This window comes from Anolis carolinensis, chromosome 1 (assembly GCF_035594765.1).
Source record: "Anolis carolinensis isolate JA03-04 chromosome 1, rAnoCar3.1.pri, whole genome shotgun sequence".
Lineage (NCBI taxonomy): Eukaryota > Metazoa > Chordata > Lepidosauria > Squamata > Dactyloidae > Anolis > Anolis carolinensis.
Genome location: NC_085841.1, coordinates 21,529,430 through 21,547,850, shown reverse-complemented (window position 1 = coordinate 21,547,850; position 18,421 = coordinate 21,529,430). Strand labels below are relative to the sequence as shown.

General features: G+C 38.7%; 1 protein-coding gene across 3 annotated transcripts in view; it reads right to left on the bottom strand.

Annotated features, from left to right (window-relative positions):
* Positions 1 to 940: 940 nt before the first annotated feature.
* rrp36 (ribosomal RNA processing 36) overlaps positions 941 to 18,421 on the bottom strand; it is a 41,917-nt gene continuing 24,436 nt past the window's right edge. For all 3 annotated transcript variants that reach the window (XM_008104926.3, XM_062970910.1, XM_062970915.1), the window contains exons 3-8: positions 15,545 to 15,683; positions 3,923 to 3,989; positions 3,552 to 3,656; positions 3,061 to 3,135; positions 2,758 to 2,875; positions 941 to 2,475 (exon numbers count right to left, since the gene is read on the bottom strand). In XM_008104926.3, coding sequence (XP_008103133.2) covers positions 2,336 to 2,475; positions 2,758 to 2,875; positions 3,061 to 3,135; positions 3,552 to 3,656; positions 3,923 to 3,989; positions 15,545 to 15,683 — 644 coding nt within the window. In that variant the 3' untranslated portion in view covers positions 941 to 2,335. The remainder of the gene's footprint in view (positions 2,476 to 2,757; positions 2,876 to 3,060; positions 3,136 to 3,551; positions 3,657 to 3,922; positions 3,990 to 15,544; positions 15,684 to 18,421) is intronic.

The following is an 18,421-nucleotide window of genomic DNA, read 5'->3' as shown; positions in this document are numbered from 1 at the left end:
CAGAAATGACCTCAATAAAATCCAAAATGCCCATTAAGGCAATTTTAGTAGGCCAGCAGCAACACATATCTTGAATTATGACGGAAGGAAAGAATCACCAGATAGTCAGATTTGTCTACCTGTGACTAACTGATGTTAGGATGCAGCCAGGATAGTTACTGTGTATGTTTAGAACAGAGGCAAGAATAATTTTCATCCTGAATTGCCGTGAGCATGAAATCCAGCTCTTAATTCATTCATGACTCTATCTTGTTTTTAACTAACAGTCTCATTGACAAAATGGAAACAAGAAACAAGGAGATAGTGTCAGATATAGCGACGGGTAGAAAACATCAATATAAGTTACATTGGTTAGTATATAACCTAATGGTTATAGCTTCAGCTTCGGGCAAATACATGTGTATTGCTCTGGATTCTGCACCTCAATGGTTAATTTTTCCAAGAACCATCCCTTGTCACTATTCTATTCATTTCCCCATGAATCGGAATAAGGGAGAGAATGATGAACACCGTGATTGGGATGATGAGTGTGATATTGACCTTTGAGAGAAATTGGAGACTTATCTCACTGGAAAAATGATAGGAAAAAACTTGCTCCACCTGTAAAGCTCTTCAAACTCCAGTAAAGTTCAAGTTATCATTAGAGAGCTGCAGGAGAACTAGAAGCAACAAACTAGAAGTGTTGAGATATGACTTGAAAAGGCTGAAGAACTGAATGCCATTTGCAGAAAGATGTGCTTTTAGAAGTACTTTAACAGGAAACTGGAGGAAAGGGCTCATTTTCTTCCCCTTGGAGACTCCCTGGTGGTCCAAGATCCAATTTAATCTGGGAGATCAGCTCTGAGATATTGAACTGGCACCAGTTCAAGAGACACTGCCAACTTGAAAAACCAGGCAGGGCAAAAATAAAACAAAATAAGACAGTCAGATCACAATGGAGTGAAGCATAAATCCCTGCATTTAATTCCCCATTATTGCCCTTGTCCATGTAAGGTAGTTGTACAGCGCATTCATCTCTTCTTACCCTCCTTTCCACCCTCAGGCACAGGGATGGTTACTTCTCACTGCTTTTTACGATTCCCAATCGCTGTTTTAATCTTTTATGATTTTCACTAATTTGAGAAAAGAGGTTTTTTCTCTGTATTTGGGTCATTCATTTCCATGAGTACGTTCCAAGGCAGCCAACGATACTTCAATACACTCAGCCCACTAAGTAAAATTTCTCATTAATTCTATAAATATATTCAGGAGGAAAATGTTATAGTGGAGAGAAAGAGAAACATACTAACTTTGCACCTCGACTTTCCTTGTTAGGTAATGTTCAGACCACTATCTTGGGAAACCAAAAATACTGTTTTAGTGCTTTTTCCTCTATAGCCAAATATAAGTGGTGCTTTAGCTTGTGGTAACCCACATGGAGTTGCCAAGGAGCATATTAGCTCAGGATAGTCTTTTCCAACTTGGTGCCTCTAAATTTCAGTAGGTGACAGGATTTTGATGCCCAGTATAACTTACTTTTCACACACTCAGACTAATAGAATAAATTATTTAAAATAAATTTGTCTGATTTCTTATAAAGGCAGCTTCATGTGGGTAGTAATTTATAAGATGCCGACATCTATGCAAAAGGCCAAAACCAGAACTCTTGTCTTTATGTCCTAATTTGGCATCAGCAAATTTTCCAATCTATTAAAAAAAAAAAAAGAAAGAAAGCAATATCTTTCCACTAGGCAAAGATATACAGCACTAAATAATGAGTTAGATCACAAGGCGAAGAAAAAATCAAGTACAAAGGGGTTACAAGATTTGGAACACAACATAAGTACCTGAAAGTCATCTGCTTATCTGGACAGAAGCCATGCTGGCAATAACTAACTAAAGAAATGAACCCATGCTGAAAGACAGAGGGGAACAAACACTGTGAGGAAACAGTGGGAAATGTCTGTGAATTAATTAAAATAGCAGTCTTGTGAATGTAATCATGAGGTTTCATTTGCTTTTCTGTTTTGTATCAACAGATGAAAGAAGAAATTTGCTTTTCTGAAAAATAACTGCTTTACACTAGCAAAATGATGTTACAAAACGTATTATCAATTAATGACCCAAGGAGCGCTTTCAAAAGGAAATATGCCAATTAATGAGATTCCACAATTAGAATCCTTGTACACAGTTTCTAGGACAACTGCCAGCAGTCCAGTTCAGCCTGGTGGCAGAGAAACCTAGACCACAGGATGGCGTCTTGCTAGGAGCTTATTAAGTCCATCGCTGACTGAGAGACCTGTGCCCATTACAGTATCACTTGCACAGAGGTAGGGTTTTCTCCTGCAGCCAGATATTAGAGTGTCTTCCTAAAAGGGAGTTTCCTTTTGTCCTTAGTGGCATTCCTTTTCCTCTTCTTGCTCAAGAAATTCTCCAGTTTTCCACTCCTCTTCAGCTCTTTGTATTTCTCAGCCAGTTCCAACTTCTGCTTATCAGCTGCAAAACACAAAAGGAGGTGATCTTAATTCACTAAGTCATTATATTAAGTCTATCACGTTATTTTCATAGTAGAAAAAGTTTGTTAATAAAGCACCATGATGGCTTATAGTATCATCAGCCTCATTTGAGTATAACAAGCAATGTTTGCCTGCTGGGGGATTAATATTCCAAGCTTTGCTGTCAATCAGTCTATAGACAATAGGAACAGTTCCTCTATTCAGTTACACGAATGAACACTGCATGAATAATGTGCCCAAGCAGTACATGGTCAAAACGTACATTTCTTTAGATAGAAGGGCTTCTTCCCTTGCTGGGCCAGCTCTCGCTGCTTCTTCTTGAAGGCAAGGTCTCTTTCTCTCTCCTTTTGCTGTTTCCTCTGTGCATCTTCCTGCTGTGTCTAAAAAGCAAAGGTGGGAGAGAGACAAATATCTCAGGGTAAACCAGCGGCATGACTTCCCCTCTCCCAATCTTCATTTGCTTTGCTGTGGTTTTCTCTTCCATGACTATTCCAACCTTTGCTAACTCTCTCCCATACCTTAGAAGGAGAAACAAGCTGATATCACTACTGCAACACCAACTCACCATTCGTTTAAGGAGCTGCTGCAATTTGGTTTTCTGATCCACGTTTTTACTTTTCTTCAGTTGCTTCTGAACTATCTATAGGGAGAAAATACAGAAAAGCACAAGCTCAGCTTTCTCAACTCTGACACAGTGGTTTTCTGAGAAGTTCTGGTCAATGAAGAGCTTGGGAAATGACCAGAGTGATGGCAGAGAAAGGATTGATCTGAGCAAGGGGTAAGGACCATTTTAGGAAGCCATATCCAAACACTTCATAAAGTTAGGCTGATAAGAACATGTAACGGGATTTTCTCAGTAGCAGCATCCCATTGGTGGAACTCCCTACCAAGGGAAATTAGGTTGGCTGCGTCTCTTCCGAACGTTTAGTTGACAGTTAAAACAGTGTTGTTTCATATGGCCTTTGATATTTGAAACTGCTCTGTATCAACTTGAAAATCCCTTATACACTTTAAGCAGGCAGAAAGATACTCTGAAACGCCTATTAGAAGCATTACCTCTTTCTCCTTTTTCCTGATGTCATTCAAAAACGAATAGGTCTTTTCAAACACTTCTGGTTTATATTCCCCAGAGAGGTCATCAAAACGTGGGTCTCGGGGTACCTGGAGGATGAAAAGGTAGTAAACACTAATATTGAAGCAATGCAAGAAAGCAATGCTTTTTTTCTAGGTTACTCGTGTTTTGTAATCAAGACTTACTGAATCCACACCATTTCATTCAGACTGCCAGGAACTTTGCCCACCTCAGCAAAAATATTTCTCAGATGCCACACAATTCTTCACAAGAGGTTTCCAGTGTCTTATTCGTTCAATATTCTCTTTGTTGGTTCTACCTATGCATTTCTATTCACAGAAACGAGATTACTCACCTTCTTTGTAACAGGCACCACTTGTCGCAGAAAGGAGACCGGTTTCTTGGCTGAAATTTCTAAAGGCCTGTGGAACAGAAAAAAACATACATACTCTTGGGAAAGCAATGATTGATAGGAATTTGCAGCTGCTGGCTGGCTTAGCCATTTCTCAAAATGCAAGAGTCACGGGTAGATCACAGGAGATTTCATGGCATTTTGCAGTAACTGCACTTATTTGTAAGTGTACAGATTAAACAGTAAGAAAACAGGTGATCACTTCTCCTCCCCGGCCAGAAAATTTCTGGAGGAAACACTCATTCCTATGATTTTTGTGGAGAGCAACTTGATGATCTGCATTTTTTTTTCTTTCTGGTTTGTTTTCTTTATCCATAAAACTGACTTCTCGCCTGCCTCCAGAATTTAAAAAAAAGGTCATTTTTGCCCATTGCCTTTCTTCCTGTTGAGAGATATCAGTTATGTTACTAATAATTTTTGTATTGTAAAGGCATTGCCTTAGGATAATACACTCTATGAGCCATCTGCACAGAAATCTTCAGAACTGGGAGATACAAGCTGAAAAGTATTCTAATGGGTCATCTTCAGGGAGGCAACCAATCCCATAACAAAATTTAGATAGCATGCATGCAAACAGGATAATTCCATAGATAAAAGTAGCTGGTAGTGGTAAGAACAAGCCTTGAAGAGAGACTTGTCTTATGAGCACCCCCCCCCCCCCCCTCCAAGCCTTAAATAATGAAAATGAAGAAATGAAAAACACACCACAACAACCAATAATAATAAGAGCATATGAAAAGCAATGGTTAATCAGATTAAAGGGCTTCTTAATCCAGTATTCTTTTTGCATTATGTTCAATAAATTGCCTGTGGAAGGCCTATCTAGATGACATAGATGACTGTATTCTTTACATATTCTAGAGTGCCAGAAACAAGGAAGAGCTGTCTGAAACTGAAATATGAACCATTTGCAGTGAAGAAAGACTCTAGTTCAAGAAGACTTTAGTTCACAGAATCCATTATGGAGTTTTGCAGCTATGCGAGCCCACAATAGTGAGGTCAGTGTGTCCTTGAAGATGAAATATAGGATACAAGTTTGGAAGACAGCCCCTGAAGAACGGGATTGCTATTTGCAGATGACCTACAAGGATGTCTGAAGATAAAACAACATGTGCACTGGAAGCCCACCTCCTTAAAATATACTTCAGATCTGAAAGCACATCTCCTAACATCTTTGACTATAAAATAACGAAGCAGTTGACAGTCAAGAAATTTTAGCATGTTTGTGTAAGAAATACATTTGTATTTCATTGTTTTGTGCTATGACGAGTCAGATATGGCTTATGTTCATTTTGTTTTTTATTTTAAATCAGTTGGATGAGATGAGATGTTAACACTTTGTTTCACTCTATTGCTAGACCTAAAAACCCCAAAGCCTTTGTTTTAATTAAGAGTTGGATGAGACATATGTGGCATAATGGTTGGACAATCAAGAGAATATTTGGATAGTAGGATTTCTTGTGGACATTATCCTGTATTATTCCATTGGTGCAAGACTCCACAAAATACTGGAATTAGTTTAATTCTTTCCCTCAACACAGCTCAACTAGGCTGGCTGCCAAGAGAATAACAGATAAGATACATGGTCCTCATCATTTAAAGTAATGAGGAAAGGGAAACTGGGCAGCAGTCCACACCTGGTACAACAAATCTAGAATTAGTCTGACCTGTGGGATTCACAAATTAATCAAGTCTCCATACATTTATAACCTATATGGAATGGGGTCATATATCACATACTTCTTATCATTACTACCAAATACTGAAGAGTAGGCTTCGAAGAGTATCAAAGTGCAGGATATGCAGCTTTGAAGTCATTAAAGTTATGCATGTGCATGGTGGCAAGCTTATACAGAAGCCCAGCTTAAAAGTAGAGCGACAGACAGGTTTCTCATTTGCCATACCATCTGTTCTAAGCCTGCTATTCAGAACTGACCTGTTTAAAACCTTTGCTGCAACTAGGTAAGAATCCTGTAATATTTGCAAGAGTTATACATACGACTTTCTTTTCTGACTGGAAGTTCGCAAGACTAGTACGAGTGTTTGATCAAGTTAGGATTTAATGTAGATAACCAGCATTCTCCACAATAATCTATAGTTGGTGGAGAAAAAGCAGAAGCCACTTGGTCACATGAATGTCTTGGCTGCCTGGCAAACATTCACGCCCATGTACAGATTTCTGCTGCCAACATTTGCCCGATGCGCTCATGGGGATCTCAACAGCTCTTTGGAAAAAGAGGCATTTGAGCTGATTACTCCAAGACACATTGTTTTTCTGCAAGAAAAGGAGAGCTCTAGCTTCAGTGACATCCTCTCAGATCTGGGATGGGGGAACATAATTATAAGTGAAATTGAAATTATTCACTAAATTTCCTATTTCACACTCTTCAAAATTTGTATGTGTGTATGTGCTTTCAAGTTGCCTGTTGACTTATGGTGACCCTACAAATTTCATAAGGTTTTCTTAGACAAGAAATTCTCAGAGATGGCTTTCCAGTTCTTTCCTCTAGAACATAGCCTACAACACCTAATATTCTCCCATACAAATGCTAACCAGAGCTAAGCCTGCCTAACTTCTAAGATCAGGTAGAATCTGTTGCTTTAGGGTATTTGCTACTTTACATTGGAAATTCTCTGCCATGTAATGCATTTCAGAGAACTAAAATAATTCCTCCCCCCAAAAAATTCAACCACGTAGGCATCTTTAAAATGCAAATAGATTAAAATGCACACAACTGATAATAAATAAGTGCAAACATAATTTGATCAATGGGGAGAATGTTTTCAAAATTGCATGTGTTAAGAAAAATATGTAGAAAGGGTTGATTGACTAATTGAATTTATGCCCCAACTCATCCAGCCATGGGATGCAAGCTCACAACAATTTAAAGTACAAATTGACTAAAATGTTTTATAATGAATGTTTTAAAAAAATTAAACTACACATGTATGTCTATGCAGGAAGGAAAAACAAATTCCTGCAATCTGATATGAATGGAGTGTTGAGATGATAATGTAGGTGAGAAAAGCAAACACATCAAGTTTTTCACCTTCCTACATGGCCCTGACATTGCATAACAACCATAAAGAAACCAGATCCTGATTGATCTTTGAAGCTAGACAGGGAGGAAGATCATCACGAAATATCAACTGCAATAGGCTATATTCAAATGAAGGCAATGGCAAACCATCTTTGAGTATTCTTTGTCCAAATGTATGGGGTTGTTATAAGTCAAAAAGAAACTTGAAGGCATCTACTTTGCTTTTGCTTTAAGCTTGTCCCTAACCTTCCCCTTGTTTCAGCTCCCAATGGTTCCATACATTCAATACCCATTCCATTAATGTATGGAATGACAAGAGAATAAATATGGAAACTCAAGAAAAAAATTAATTCTATTGGTGCATGTGGATCCTGACAGACTGATTGTACTGCCATGATTGTTATCTCTATGGCAAATTAATTTATATAATCAGTGTGCATAATAGAAAAAACGCTATTAAAAACCTTCCAGGCTGTGTACATCTAATTAAGTGTTCTTATCATTCTGTCCCCTTTTCAGCAGCGTTCATTACCTTATAAGAGGGCTTTCGTTTTCTCAGAATTAGAGGGCACAGAATGCTTACTCATTATATACAATGCTCCCAATAAAGACAAGGGACACAAATTTCAAACAAAAAAGTTTTCTCTAACTACATTTCAGTGAAAATATTTTTGATTGAAAGGTTGGTCTCCAATCTTTATTTGAATATAACAGCTTATCACTCCTTTGAAGTTATTTCTTCTTTATATATTACTCTGAACTCCAAAAGGTTACTGAGGTATAAGAATGCTTCCTGGAGAATAAGCTGTCATTTTTTCTCCTAAGATCTAAAGATAGGCAAATCTGGTTTCAACATCCAGTATTTAGAGATATTTTGCTGCAGGAGGATTCCAGCAGTCTAGAAAAGTAATTTTTTCAGGCTTTGCTCAAAGTGTTCAGGTTGATTTGAATTTATAGAGGAAAAGGTGAAAACTCTTTTCTGTGATACCAATTTTGATCTACAATTTTATGTCAATCAGGTGGGCTATGGCAATGTTTGTGTTTTTAAAAATTGTGTTTGTAGGCTCCCTGCAGTTATTGCTGCTGCTTTTCCTTTTATAAGGAAAGCGATAGGCAAATAAATAATGTGGCAGAGGGAATGAAACAAGACAACACACTCCCTTTGTAGTATTTGTTCCAAATAATAATCTGTGCAATTCTAATTGGGTTAACTCTCTTTAGTAGATTAGTAGAAAAGAAGAAAATAAAGTAAGAGTGAGCAGGGTTAATTTTCTGCACCACAGTCCTCCAGGAACAGAATGAACAGTCGCCGATATATATACACACACACCTTTCCAATGTGAAATACAGGAGTGTTGTGAAATCTGTTCATACAATAGATCCTTGGTATTTTCTGGAGTATGGTTCCAGGACCTCCTATTAATACTGAAATCTATGGATAATCAAGTTCCATTATATACAATGACATAGTAAAATGGTGTCCCAGGAATGTTTTTGGGATTTTAAAAAACATTTTAATCCATAGATGTGGAGGGCTGACAGTAATGCGGATTGTCACTCCTGGAGGCATCAAAAGAAAGCGATCTGGGAATCTAGATGAGAGGAAAACGCAACATATAGGCACGAGAGGACACAATCAGTCCCATGGCTCCACTTTGACCACTCTTGATATAAAAAATGCAAATCAATTTACTAAACTTTGGCAAACTGATGAAAAGCAAACATTTAGACAAAGATTGCCTTCTGCTTTGCAAAGGAGAGTCTTTGTATTACTATTGGCTGCCTTTCCAAATATGGTATCTTACCATATAGCACTATATGGCCGGGCTGTGGTGCAGGCTGGTTAGTAGCCAGCTGCAATAAATCACTATGACCAAGAGGTCATGAGTTCGAGGCCAGCCAGTGGTGGAGTGAGCACCCAACCATTAAATTAAAAAATAACTCTGCTCGGTTGACCTAGGCAACCCGAAAGATAGTTGCATCTATCAAGTAGAAAATTTAGGTACAGTACCACTATGTGGGGAGGCTAATTTAACTAATTTATGACACCATAAAAATCGTTCAGCAGCATTTGGAATGAGGAAGTTGGTATCACAGTGGATGATGAAGCAGCTGCTCCCCCTGTGGCCAGAATCGAGCATACCCTCAAGAAGTTGGAAGAGGTTAAATTGCCTCTGTGTCTGTCTCTGTCTCTATGTTCATATGGCATTGAATGTTTGCCTTGTATGTGTACATTGTGATCCACCGAGTCCCCATCGGGGTGGGAAGGGCGGAATATAAATACTGTAAAATAAATAAATAAATAAACAAACAAACATCATTTACAATTTTTAGGACTTACAGATCTGGATACAATAAACAGAAAGGAAGCATACATTACATTTATGTATTTCCAATACTGCCTTCTGAACAGGGAGGACGTTTTAAAGGAAGAGCCTTCCTTATCTAAGGAGTATCTCCATGCAATTATAAACTTGGGGTTTGTGGATGAAGGAGGTTCGAACTCTCAAAAATGATTTCCTACAGGGAGGGAACAAAAGGGGGCTACCTGTACCCAGTCCTTATTCCCCTTGATTTCTCTGCAACCTTTGACACAGTTGATCATGTTCTTTTATTGGATTCAATTCATGACTTAGGGTTTATGGATTCAGTCCAGGGCTGTTTCAGGTTTTATCACTGAAGTTGATCATTTATTATTGATTGCTGAAGGTCATGTACAGTTTTATTTTCCCCTTTTTGTTGGGGTACCACAGGGTTCTGTTCTGGCCCCTTTGTTGTTTGCTCTATATACAGTATCTTTTGATAATCCTCTCTGTTTGTGTCGTTCTCCATATCATCTTTATGCGAATGATGCTCAGCTGTATTTCTGCACTCCAGGACTCCCTGCTGACACTGAACATTGTATTGAAGCATATTTTTCAGGTATCTCAGTATGAATGCTTCATGGTCACCTATACCAGAATGGTAAAGACAGAACTACTTGTTTTTCCTAACAATCCATCTTTACAATATATCCTCCATCACTGTTAATAAAGTGATGAAAACACTTTATTACCTGTGAAGGAAACACATAGTCCTGGCCTTTTCAACTCATCCTTGTCTTTTGTTCCTCACATTGAGGCTGTAGAAAAGTCATGCCTATTTTTTCTTTATAATATTGCCAAAGTCAGACTTTTTTTCTTTCTGCTTCCTCTGGTAAGATGTAAGTTCATGCCATGGTCCTTTTCTGGCTTAAATATGGCAATTCTTTTGACTGGGCTTTCATTATCTCACCTGAATCCTTTTAAGTTTCATTCAAAATTCTGCTGCTAAGGTTACTTATTGTTTTGCTCATGTCATCCTGCTTTTGATATCTCTTCAATGATTCCCCAGTCCTTCTAGGAATTATGTTTTAACATTCAAAGACCTACACAACCTGATGTTTCAGCCCCTATTTCTTTTTACTGACCTGCATTATAGGAACTCTAGGCTTCTCACCCAACCAAGGCTTCCCTTATTCTTGTCTCAGCTCCATCCTTTTCTTCTTGTTGCCCTATACTCTTGGAATTGCATCCCTGAACATTTGCAAACTACTCATCCCCTTGCTACTTTTAAATGTCAAGTTAACATTTTGTTTTCCACAGATTTTGGAATTTTAGTTTAATATTGTTTTATAATCTTGCACATTTTGATTATGTGCCTACTTTATATTAAATTGCATTTTTGGTATTTCATCTGCATAATTTGTTTTACAATTTTATCAAAATGTTTTACATTTTCTTATGTCTTTCTTCCCTCTGTGTGTGTATGGGTATATATAAGTATGTGATATATATTAGATGGTACATCTTTGGAGAACCTACTGTTTTTGGTTGTTTTATTTGTAAGGTGTCATGTACACAGATGGCACTATATAAATAAACAACAAAATCATTCCTTGCACTTTGATTTCACACAGATATTGAACATCTCATTCTAAATCTTGAACTGCTTTAACAGGTTTATATGTATTTCTTTTTGTGTGGTTTAAACTGAGTTGTTTTAATAATGGTAACATTTAATTTTATTTTAATAGTTATATTTTGTAAGTTTTAAAATTGAATAGTTTTTAAAGGCTGTCAGCCACTTTGGGTCTTGAGATAAAAGTGGTGTAATATAATAATAATTATTATTATTCCATAACATATCAGCTAAGTGCTTGGATACACCAGTTGGATCATTTTCCAGCCTAGTTTTTCGAATCTTTGAGAGGTTCCTACTTGTGACTCAATGGATATGTACAGGGAATAATAACTTGAACAAGAGTCTTCTTGTTCTTGTACTTCTAGAACAGTGGTTCTCAACCTTTCTAATGCCGCGAACCTTAATACAGTTCCTCATGTTATAGTGACCCCCCCCCCAACCATAACATTATTTTTGTTGCTACTTCATAACTGTAATGTTGGTACTGTTATGAATCGTAATGTAAATACAGTGTTCCCTCGCTACTTTGCAGTTCACTTTTCGCTCCCTCGCTGTTTCGCGGGTTTTCAATAAATATTAATGTAACCAGTTATCGCTGTATTTTCGCTGTTTCACGGGTTTTTGCAGTGTGCAGAGGGTTTCGGAAGGGGGGGAAAGGGAGAAATAAAGGGAAAAGGGGGGAGGGTAGAGAAGGGTTGGAAATAAAAAAGGGTTATTTAGCTTCCATTTTTCTTCTCTGCCGGTGTACTGTATATTGTAACTGCTAAAATAAAGTACAGACTGCATTTTAGTAAGTGGCCTGTGGTTTGCTCTCCTCCACACACAGAATAAATATAGTGTCCCTACTTCACGGATTTTCACTTATTGCAGGTGCTCCTGGAACGTAACCCCGGCGATAAGTGAGGGAACACCGTATCTGATATGCAGGATGTACTTCATTCACTGGACCAAATTTGACACAAATACCTGATATGCCCAAATCTGAATACTGGTGAAGTTGACAGGGGATTGATTTTGTCATTTGGAGTTGTAATTGCTGGGATTTATAGTTAACCTACAATCAAAGAACATTCTGAACTCCACCAACGATGGAACTGAACCAGTGTTGGCACACAGAACTCCCATGACCAACAGAAAATACTGGAAGGGTTTGGTGGATGTTGACATTGAGTTTTGGAGTTGTAGTTCACCTACACCCAGAGAGCACTGTGGACTCAACCAAACTTGGCACGAATACACAAAGTGTTATGATTGAGCCTCATGGCTCTGTTACTGGCAGACGTGTGGCGTTCTGTCTTTGACACAATATGCCCAAACGTGAACACTGGTGGAGTTTGGGGAAAATAGACCTTCACATTTGGGAGTTGTAGTTGCTGGGATTTATGGTTTAACTACAATCAAAGAGCATTCTGAACCCCACCAATGATAGCACTGGGCCAATCTTTCCACACAGAACTCCCGTAACCAACAGAAAATACTGGAGGGATTTGGGAGGAATTGACAATGAATTAGGGGAGATGTAGTTCACCTACATCCGGAGAGCACTATGAATGCAAACAACAATGGATCTGGACAAAATTTGGCACAAAAACCTGATACGTTGAAATTTGAATACTGGTGGGGTTGGTGGGGGATTAATTTTGTCATTTGGGAGTTGTAGTTGCTGGTATTTATTGTTAACCTACAACCAAAGAACACTCTGAATCCAGCCCACAATAGATCTGCACCAAATTTGGCACACTACCTGTGTTTTCTGATGGTCACGATCCCCAAGTTGAGAAACAGTGTTCTAGAGTTTGTTTTAAAAACTTAAAATACTTCTCATTATCCCCACTGTATTGAAGAATCATCCATCTCTAGAGGTGTATCAGTAATTATTCAACAGATCCATTTCCTTGGTTAAGCTAAGTTACATCTCTTTATCCATGCCTTGGGTTCCTTTAATATTGCCACAGGTTACAGTATTTATAATCTGGTTGGGTTTGCTGAATTTCTGTGGCTTTTATTTGCTAGTTTTATTCTTATTTTTAAGCCACCTATGACATGTTTACGAAGAGCAGTCTATAAACTTGAATCATCACCATCATCTTCTTTATTCCAAAAGATGGAGCAGGAAGAACCCTTGGGAGATTTTCTTTTTCTTTTTACCCCCAATTGGTTGGCCTACTAAAGTATACTCATTTTAATTCTCTTGGTAGCACTACCACCATTTAACTTTTAACATTTTTAGAAATGCTATATAAATCCTTTAACAGTCTGAAAATATGACACCACTGCCATTTGGCAGTGACAGTAACAAAACCCACTCTCCTTTTATGTGAGCCACTGCTTTATAGTGTTGCCTCCAGACACAGTGGGAAAAGCAGAGCATACAGCTAATCCTAGGAAAAGATGTCTCTCTTAAAAACCAGCCTTTCTGGGAGAACTCTGTACAAAGTGGTATGGAGACAGGAAGCAACAGCCAGTGAGGAGCTAAATGGAGGATTTCATCTAAAATAAGGATGAACAAATACTGTCAGTTTATGGGATCAATTTTCTGTGCCTGGGTTCTTCCACAAGCCGTAGATTGTCAAAAATGGGGAAAGGCCTTAAAAGTGGACACAGCTACTGCTGAAAAGCACAGGAGAACTCTGAATCGTATTTAAAACATGAGAGACAGTGCATCCTTTTGCCCAGAAAAAAAATGAACAGTCTAGCAAAATTGAGTGGGTTCAGGGTCAATTAAAACAACCTTTGGGGCTACATGTAGTCACAAGGCTTCAGGGTGCCCACCCCAAACTAGTACCTGCATGGATATCACCCATAAAGATAGTACCTTTGCTCAATCATCTAAAAAACAGAGCCCCTCATTGTGGTCATGACAATAATGTTGAGTCTCACAATATGGAACTTCTGGTCCAGAATAAGATTTAACATATCCAAGGCAGTAACATGTTGTTTTAGAACAACAAATCTCCTGTGCTACTGTTGGAATAGTTCATTTCCCTGCCCTCTCATTCTGCAATGTTTTGGGGCACAATGAGCTGCTGCTTTCTATACAAGGTATTGGAGAAATACAGACAATGAACCTCAGGTGCTTGCTCAAGAGTTGTTATTCCACATCCACTATAGATAATTTCAAATCAGCCAAGTCTTTGGTCACTGCTTCATTTTCACCTCTATAACACAATGGACAGGCAGAACAGTTTTACAATTTCATTCAGTTCATTTGGGGGGGGGGGGGGGAAACCTACACACACAGCATTGAGCTCCTTCAATTTCAGCTTCATTTCAAATGCATTACTGAAAGAGTAAAACTTGGGGGTCTTTTCTTTCTAGTCAAGTGGGTTTCTTTAAAAATATACACACGTAGCTGGTATGATTCCAGCTGCACAGGAACTGTTGCACAAAAGCATCTCTCCAAAGGATTTGGAGTTAAAAATAGAAATGAGTAACCCATAATAGAAGAGACATTTTCAGAGGCTTATGCCATTGTCTGGATTGCCCAGCAAGCGCCTCAGGTAGAGGTGAAATAGCCACACATGATATTAATATACTCAGAGAATGAAGTGGAAAAGAGATGTTTCCAGCTAAAAGTTAGATGAGGGAGAACTGATGAAGTAAAGAATAGATGTCTGCTTGTATTACCTTAAATATGACACTTAATGTGTTCTGAAATCTGGCTTCAAGACCATGAACAAAGGCAAATGGTACACATTAAATGTGCCGAGCTGCAGGGAGGCGTCCAAGGGCGGACCACAGTGATCTGCTTGTATCCTTGTCTGGTTTAATGTACAAATTAGGTATCACATCAATGACATTTACAGAATACACCAAAGTGAGAGGAGCTGTGAAGGCAAGAAGGGGTCGAGTAGCCACATAAAATGATACCAGAGGGGTTCAGAAGAAAAAGAGAAGAGGGAGAAATCAGTCAGATCATATTAGAAAATGCTGCCCCAGCGGTGCACGCTAGAAAGGAGCTACTTCAGAAGTCAACTCTTCAGAAAAGCCCATCCTTCTTGCAGAGTAACCCATCTTTGTTGACAGAAGAAAAAACAATGAAATTCTGGTTTAAATTATGTTCCTTTTTTCCAGGCAGGATATCTTTAGCTGTCATAATTTCCCAGAAGCAAAATTATAAGTCTTTAATTCCTGTACCAAGCAGAAAGGAGTCTCCCAATATAACCCCAAAGCAAGTTTTCCTAGAAAAAGGCCTAGCAAGTTCAATAGTAATAATTATTCTCAAGTAGATAAGAACAAGAATGCAAATTTTACTGGAACACAGCAGAGTGTAAATACAGTATGCCCTCCACTTTTGTGGGGATTAGGGCTGCAGGACTGAAAATGGAAAGAAACGTGAATTTAAAACTCCTAAATTTTATCTGAGAACACTTCGCTAGGAACCTCTAGGTTCTCTAGTGTAACTGCATGGTCAACTTCTAGGGGAAGTAGACCACAGAGTCATGATGGAGGACCTAAAGATTCCTAGAGAGAACATGTTAATCAAAGCCATGAATAATAAAATCCTTGGTTAAACCTGAGAATGTGGAAGGTTGACTGTATGGTCTTCTCTTGGAGATAGTATCTGGAGAAGCATTTTTACCTGTCTTTGCTTGGACCCTGTCTCTTCTCTGGCTTTTTTGTGTTTGGTACTCTTTTCCCAGAAGTCATTCGCTGATAAGCCTTGGTTCCAATCTGGTTTCTGAACTTCAGCAGCTCCTCAAAAGACATAGATGACAACTCTAGTGGGAAAATAAAAGAAGGCATAGCCATTAATCTCTGATTTACTCCAAACTTCCTCTGTTCCTGCATCCACCAGGACACATTGAATGCTGAGGCCTCTTCTACCCTTACGACTACTAGGCAACCTGAGTGTCTTCCTTCCTCTGTAGATACAGAAACACTTTAAGCCAGGGATCCCTAAACTAAGGCCTGCAGGCCAGATGCAGCCCTCCATGGTCATTTGCCCACCCCCCGCTATAAACGTTAAACTTAGGGTCACCCTAAGTCTGAAACGACATGACAACAACAATCCTAATAAACTTGATTATCTCATCAGTCAAAAGCAGACCACAATTCCCATTGAAATACTGATAAGTTTATGTTGGTTAAAAGTATGCATAGGAATTTGTTGATATTTTTTTCCAAATTATAGCCTGGCTCCTAACAGTCTGAGAGACTGTGAACCGGCCCTCGCTTAAAAGGTTTGAGGACTCCTGCTGTAAGCCTCTCAAGAGGTCAAGACAGAACAAAATATTTAATATGTGGATTCTCTCTTCTACATAGCATCCCACCAGGAGCCGTGTTTGCTCCTAAGCACAAAACTGAAGCCTTACTACCACAGCTGTACTGGACAGCACTTGCTGCCAGCAAATGCATGAAGGAGTGACAAGTATATGGAGCTAAATGGTCTGAATACAGGTTTTTCTGTGACAGCACCCTGCTTCCTAACTGCAATTGCTTTTGCCTGGAGCCAATATGACTAGCTCTTAATACTTAACTAAAAGTGCATAACTAAGTGGAATAAGAGCATTTCCACACCAGTGAAGCTTAAATCAGTTTTGGCCTGCATCATCTGTCAGTAATATAAACATTGAGACAACACTGCTCACAGTAGGAGATGAATTTCAAAACAGCTCTACCATCATTTCATGCAATAACACATGGTACAAATAATGGGAGAGGCACTATTTAGAGAATACGCCATACTGCCAATACCTAACTTTCTGCTTGGCTTTAGAGCTAAAATCAGATACTGCGATACAAATCTTTCTTCCAGCTTCCCCTCCCAAGGGCTCTCACAGTTCTTGCTTCTCACATTGCTCCAGAGCCTTTTGCATTACAGACACTGCCCTAAGGATTAAGGAAAAGTCCCTCAGGCTTCTGTCTACTTTATAACTTGTGGCTAGAAATAAAACAGTTTACAAAAATCCTAAAAGTCCCATCATCATGCGCATGTACACACACACACACACGATGCCTTACATATTAAACAAAAACAAGTTAAACAAATCCCTGGGGTCAAGTATTTATGATCTCAGTTGTGAAAGTGGAGGACAAGGGAGGAATGAAGAGAGGAGAACAGCGAGGAGGGGGGCACAGGAAACTGATCTGACCCCCTTTTGTCTTTGTAGCTCAACAATACCTGTGCTGATTGGCAGCCACTCTCTTGGGTCCAATTCTTTTACACGGCCTATTATTTAATTTTTTTAACAGGAGAAACCAGGGGCTAAGTTTGAAATCTCCTGGCTTAACCTGAACTGCATGTGGCATGCCACTCAATTACGAGTCATCTCTGAAGGATGTCAGAACTGAAGAGAGAAAAATGCAGCCCCTTAAGACACTTTGGCATCCAGCAAAGAGGCAAAGTTTACAAAAGTGGACTCAAACCCATACTTGCAGATGGAGACTCTAACCTTCATGCCGAGCCATGGGCCAATCAGCCAATCTAATGATGATATTATGTTCAAGTGTACTTATATGTATTTTGCTTCATTTCCTCTCCAGCAAAGGACTAAGCCAAAGGTTTTGAAAAGGGAAATTTGGAGAAATATTTAATGGGAAATGGTTGGCCTTACATTTTAAGCTGAAAATTGCCCTTTTGTCTGTTTCGTTGTGTGTGTGTGTGTGTTATTTTTGCCTCAATCAATTTAACTCTTTAAATAGCTGCTTTGAGTTTCGGTTAAAAAAGGAAAGAAGGATATGAATAAACATAATTTTAATAATAATAACTACTATTTACCTCACTGACATCCAGCCCATCTCCCAGCCCATCTGGGATTCAAAACAAGAACATTAAAAATAGACACAGAAATAAGCAGAAAAATATACTGTTAAAAACAAATAATTACATTAATCTCTATATAAAAGTCAAAGTATGCATGTATGTTGGTTGAAGGTTCCTGCATGACAAAAAGGAGAGGGGGCAGGTGTATGAGTGAAGTGGAAGAATAAAAGAAAGAGTCTGTAATGGGGAATTTGTGAGGTTAGCCTTCTCAGAGATGGAGAAGAAAGCAGGTAGATGGACAGTAGTCCCTGGGCAACACCAGGTATTTACACTACTATTTTACTAAATTAAAGTGCTATTTTTGGAGCTCCTGGTGGTGCAGCGGGTTAAACCTCTGAGCTACTAAACATGCTGACCAAAAGGTTGGCGGTTCAAATCCGGGGAGTGAGCTTCCACTATTATTTATTTATTTCAGCATTTCAATCACGCCCTTCTCACCCTCGAGGTAGGGTGGTTTAAACCAATTATAAAACACCAATATAAAACAGTTACCATACAACAACAATAATACATTAAATTAATTAGATTAAAACATCAATTAAAACATTTAGAGGCGCATCCTGAGTCTCAGTCCAAGTCTATCAGTTCTTTGTTGTAAATTCATAATTATTAGTGCTACGTCTATCTCTCAAAAGCCTGGTCCCATGCCAAGTTTTCAGTTTTCTGCAGAAGGACAAGAGAGAGGGAGCCTGC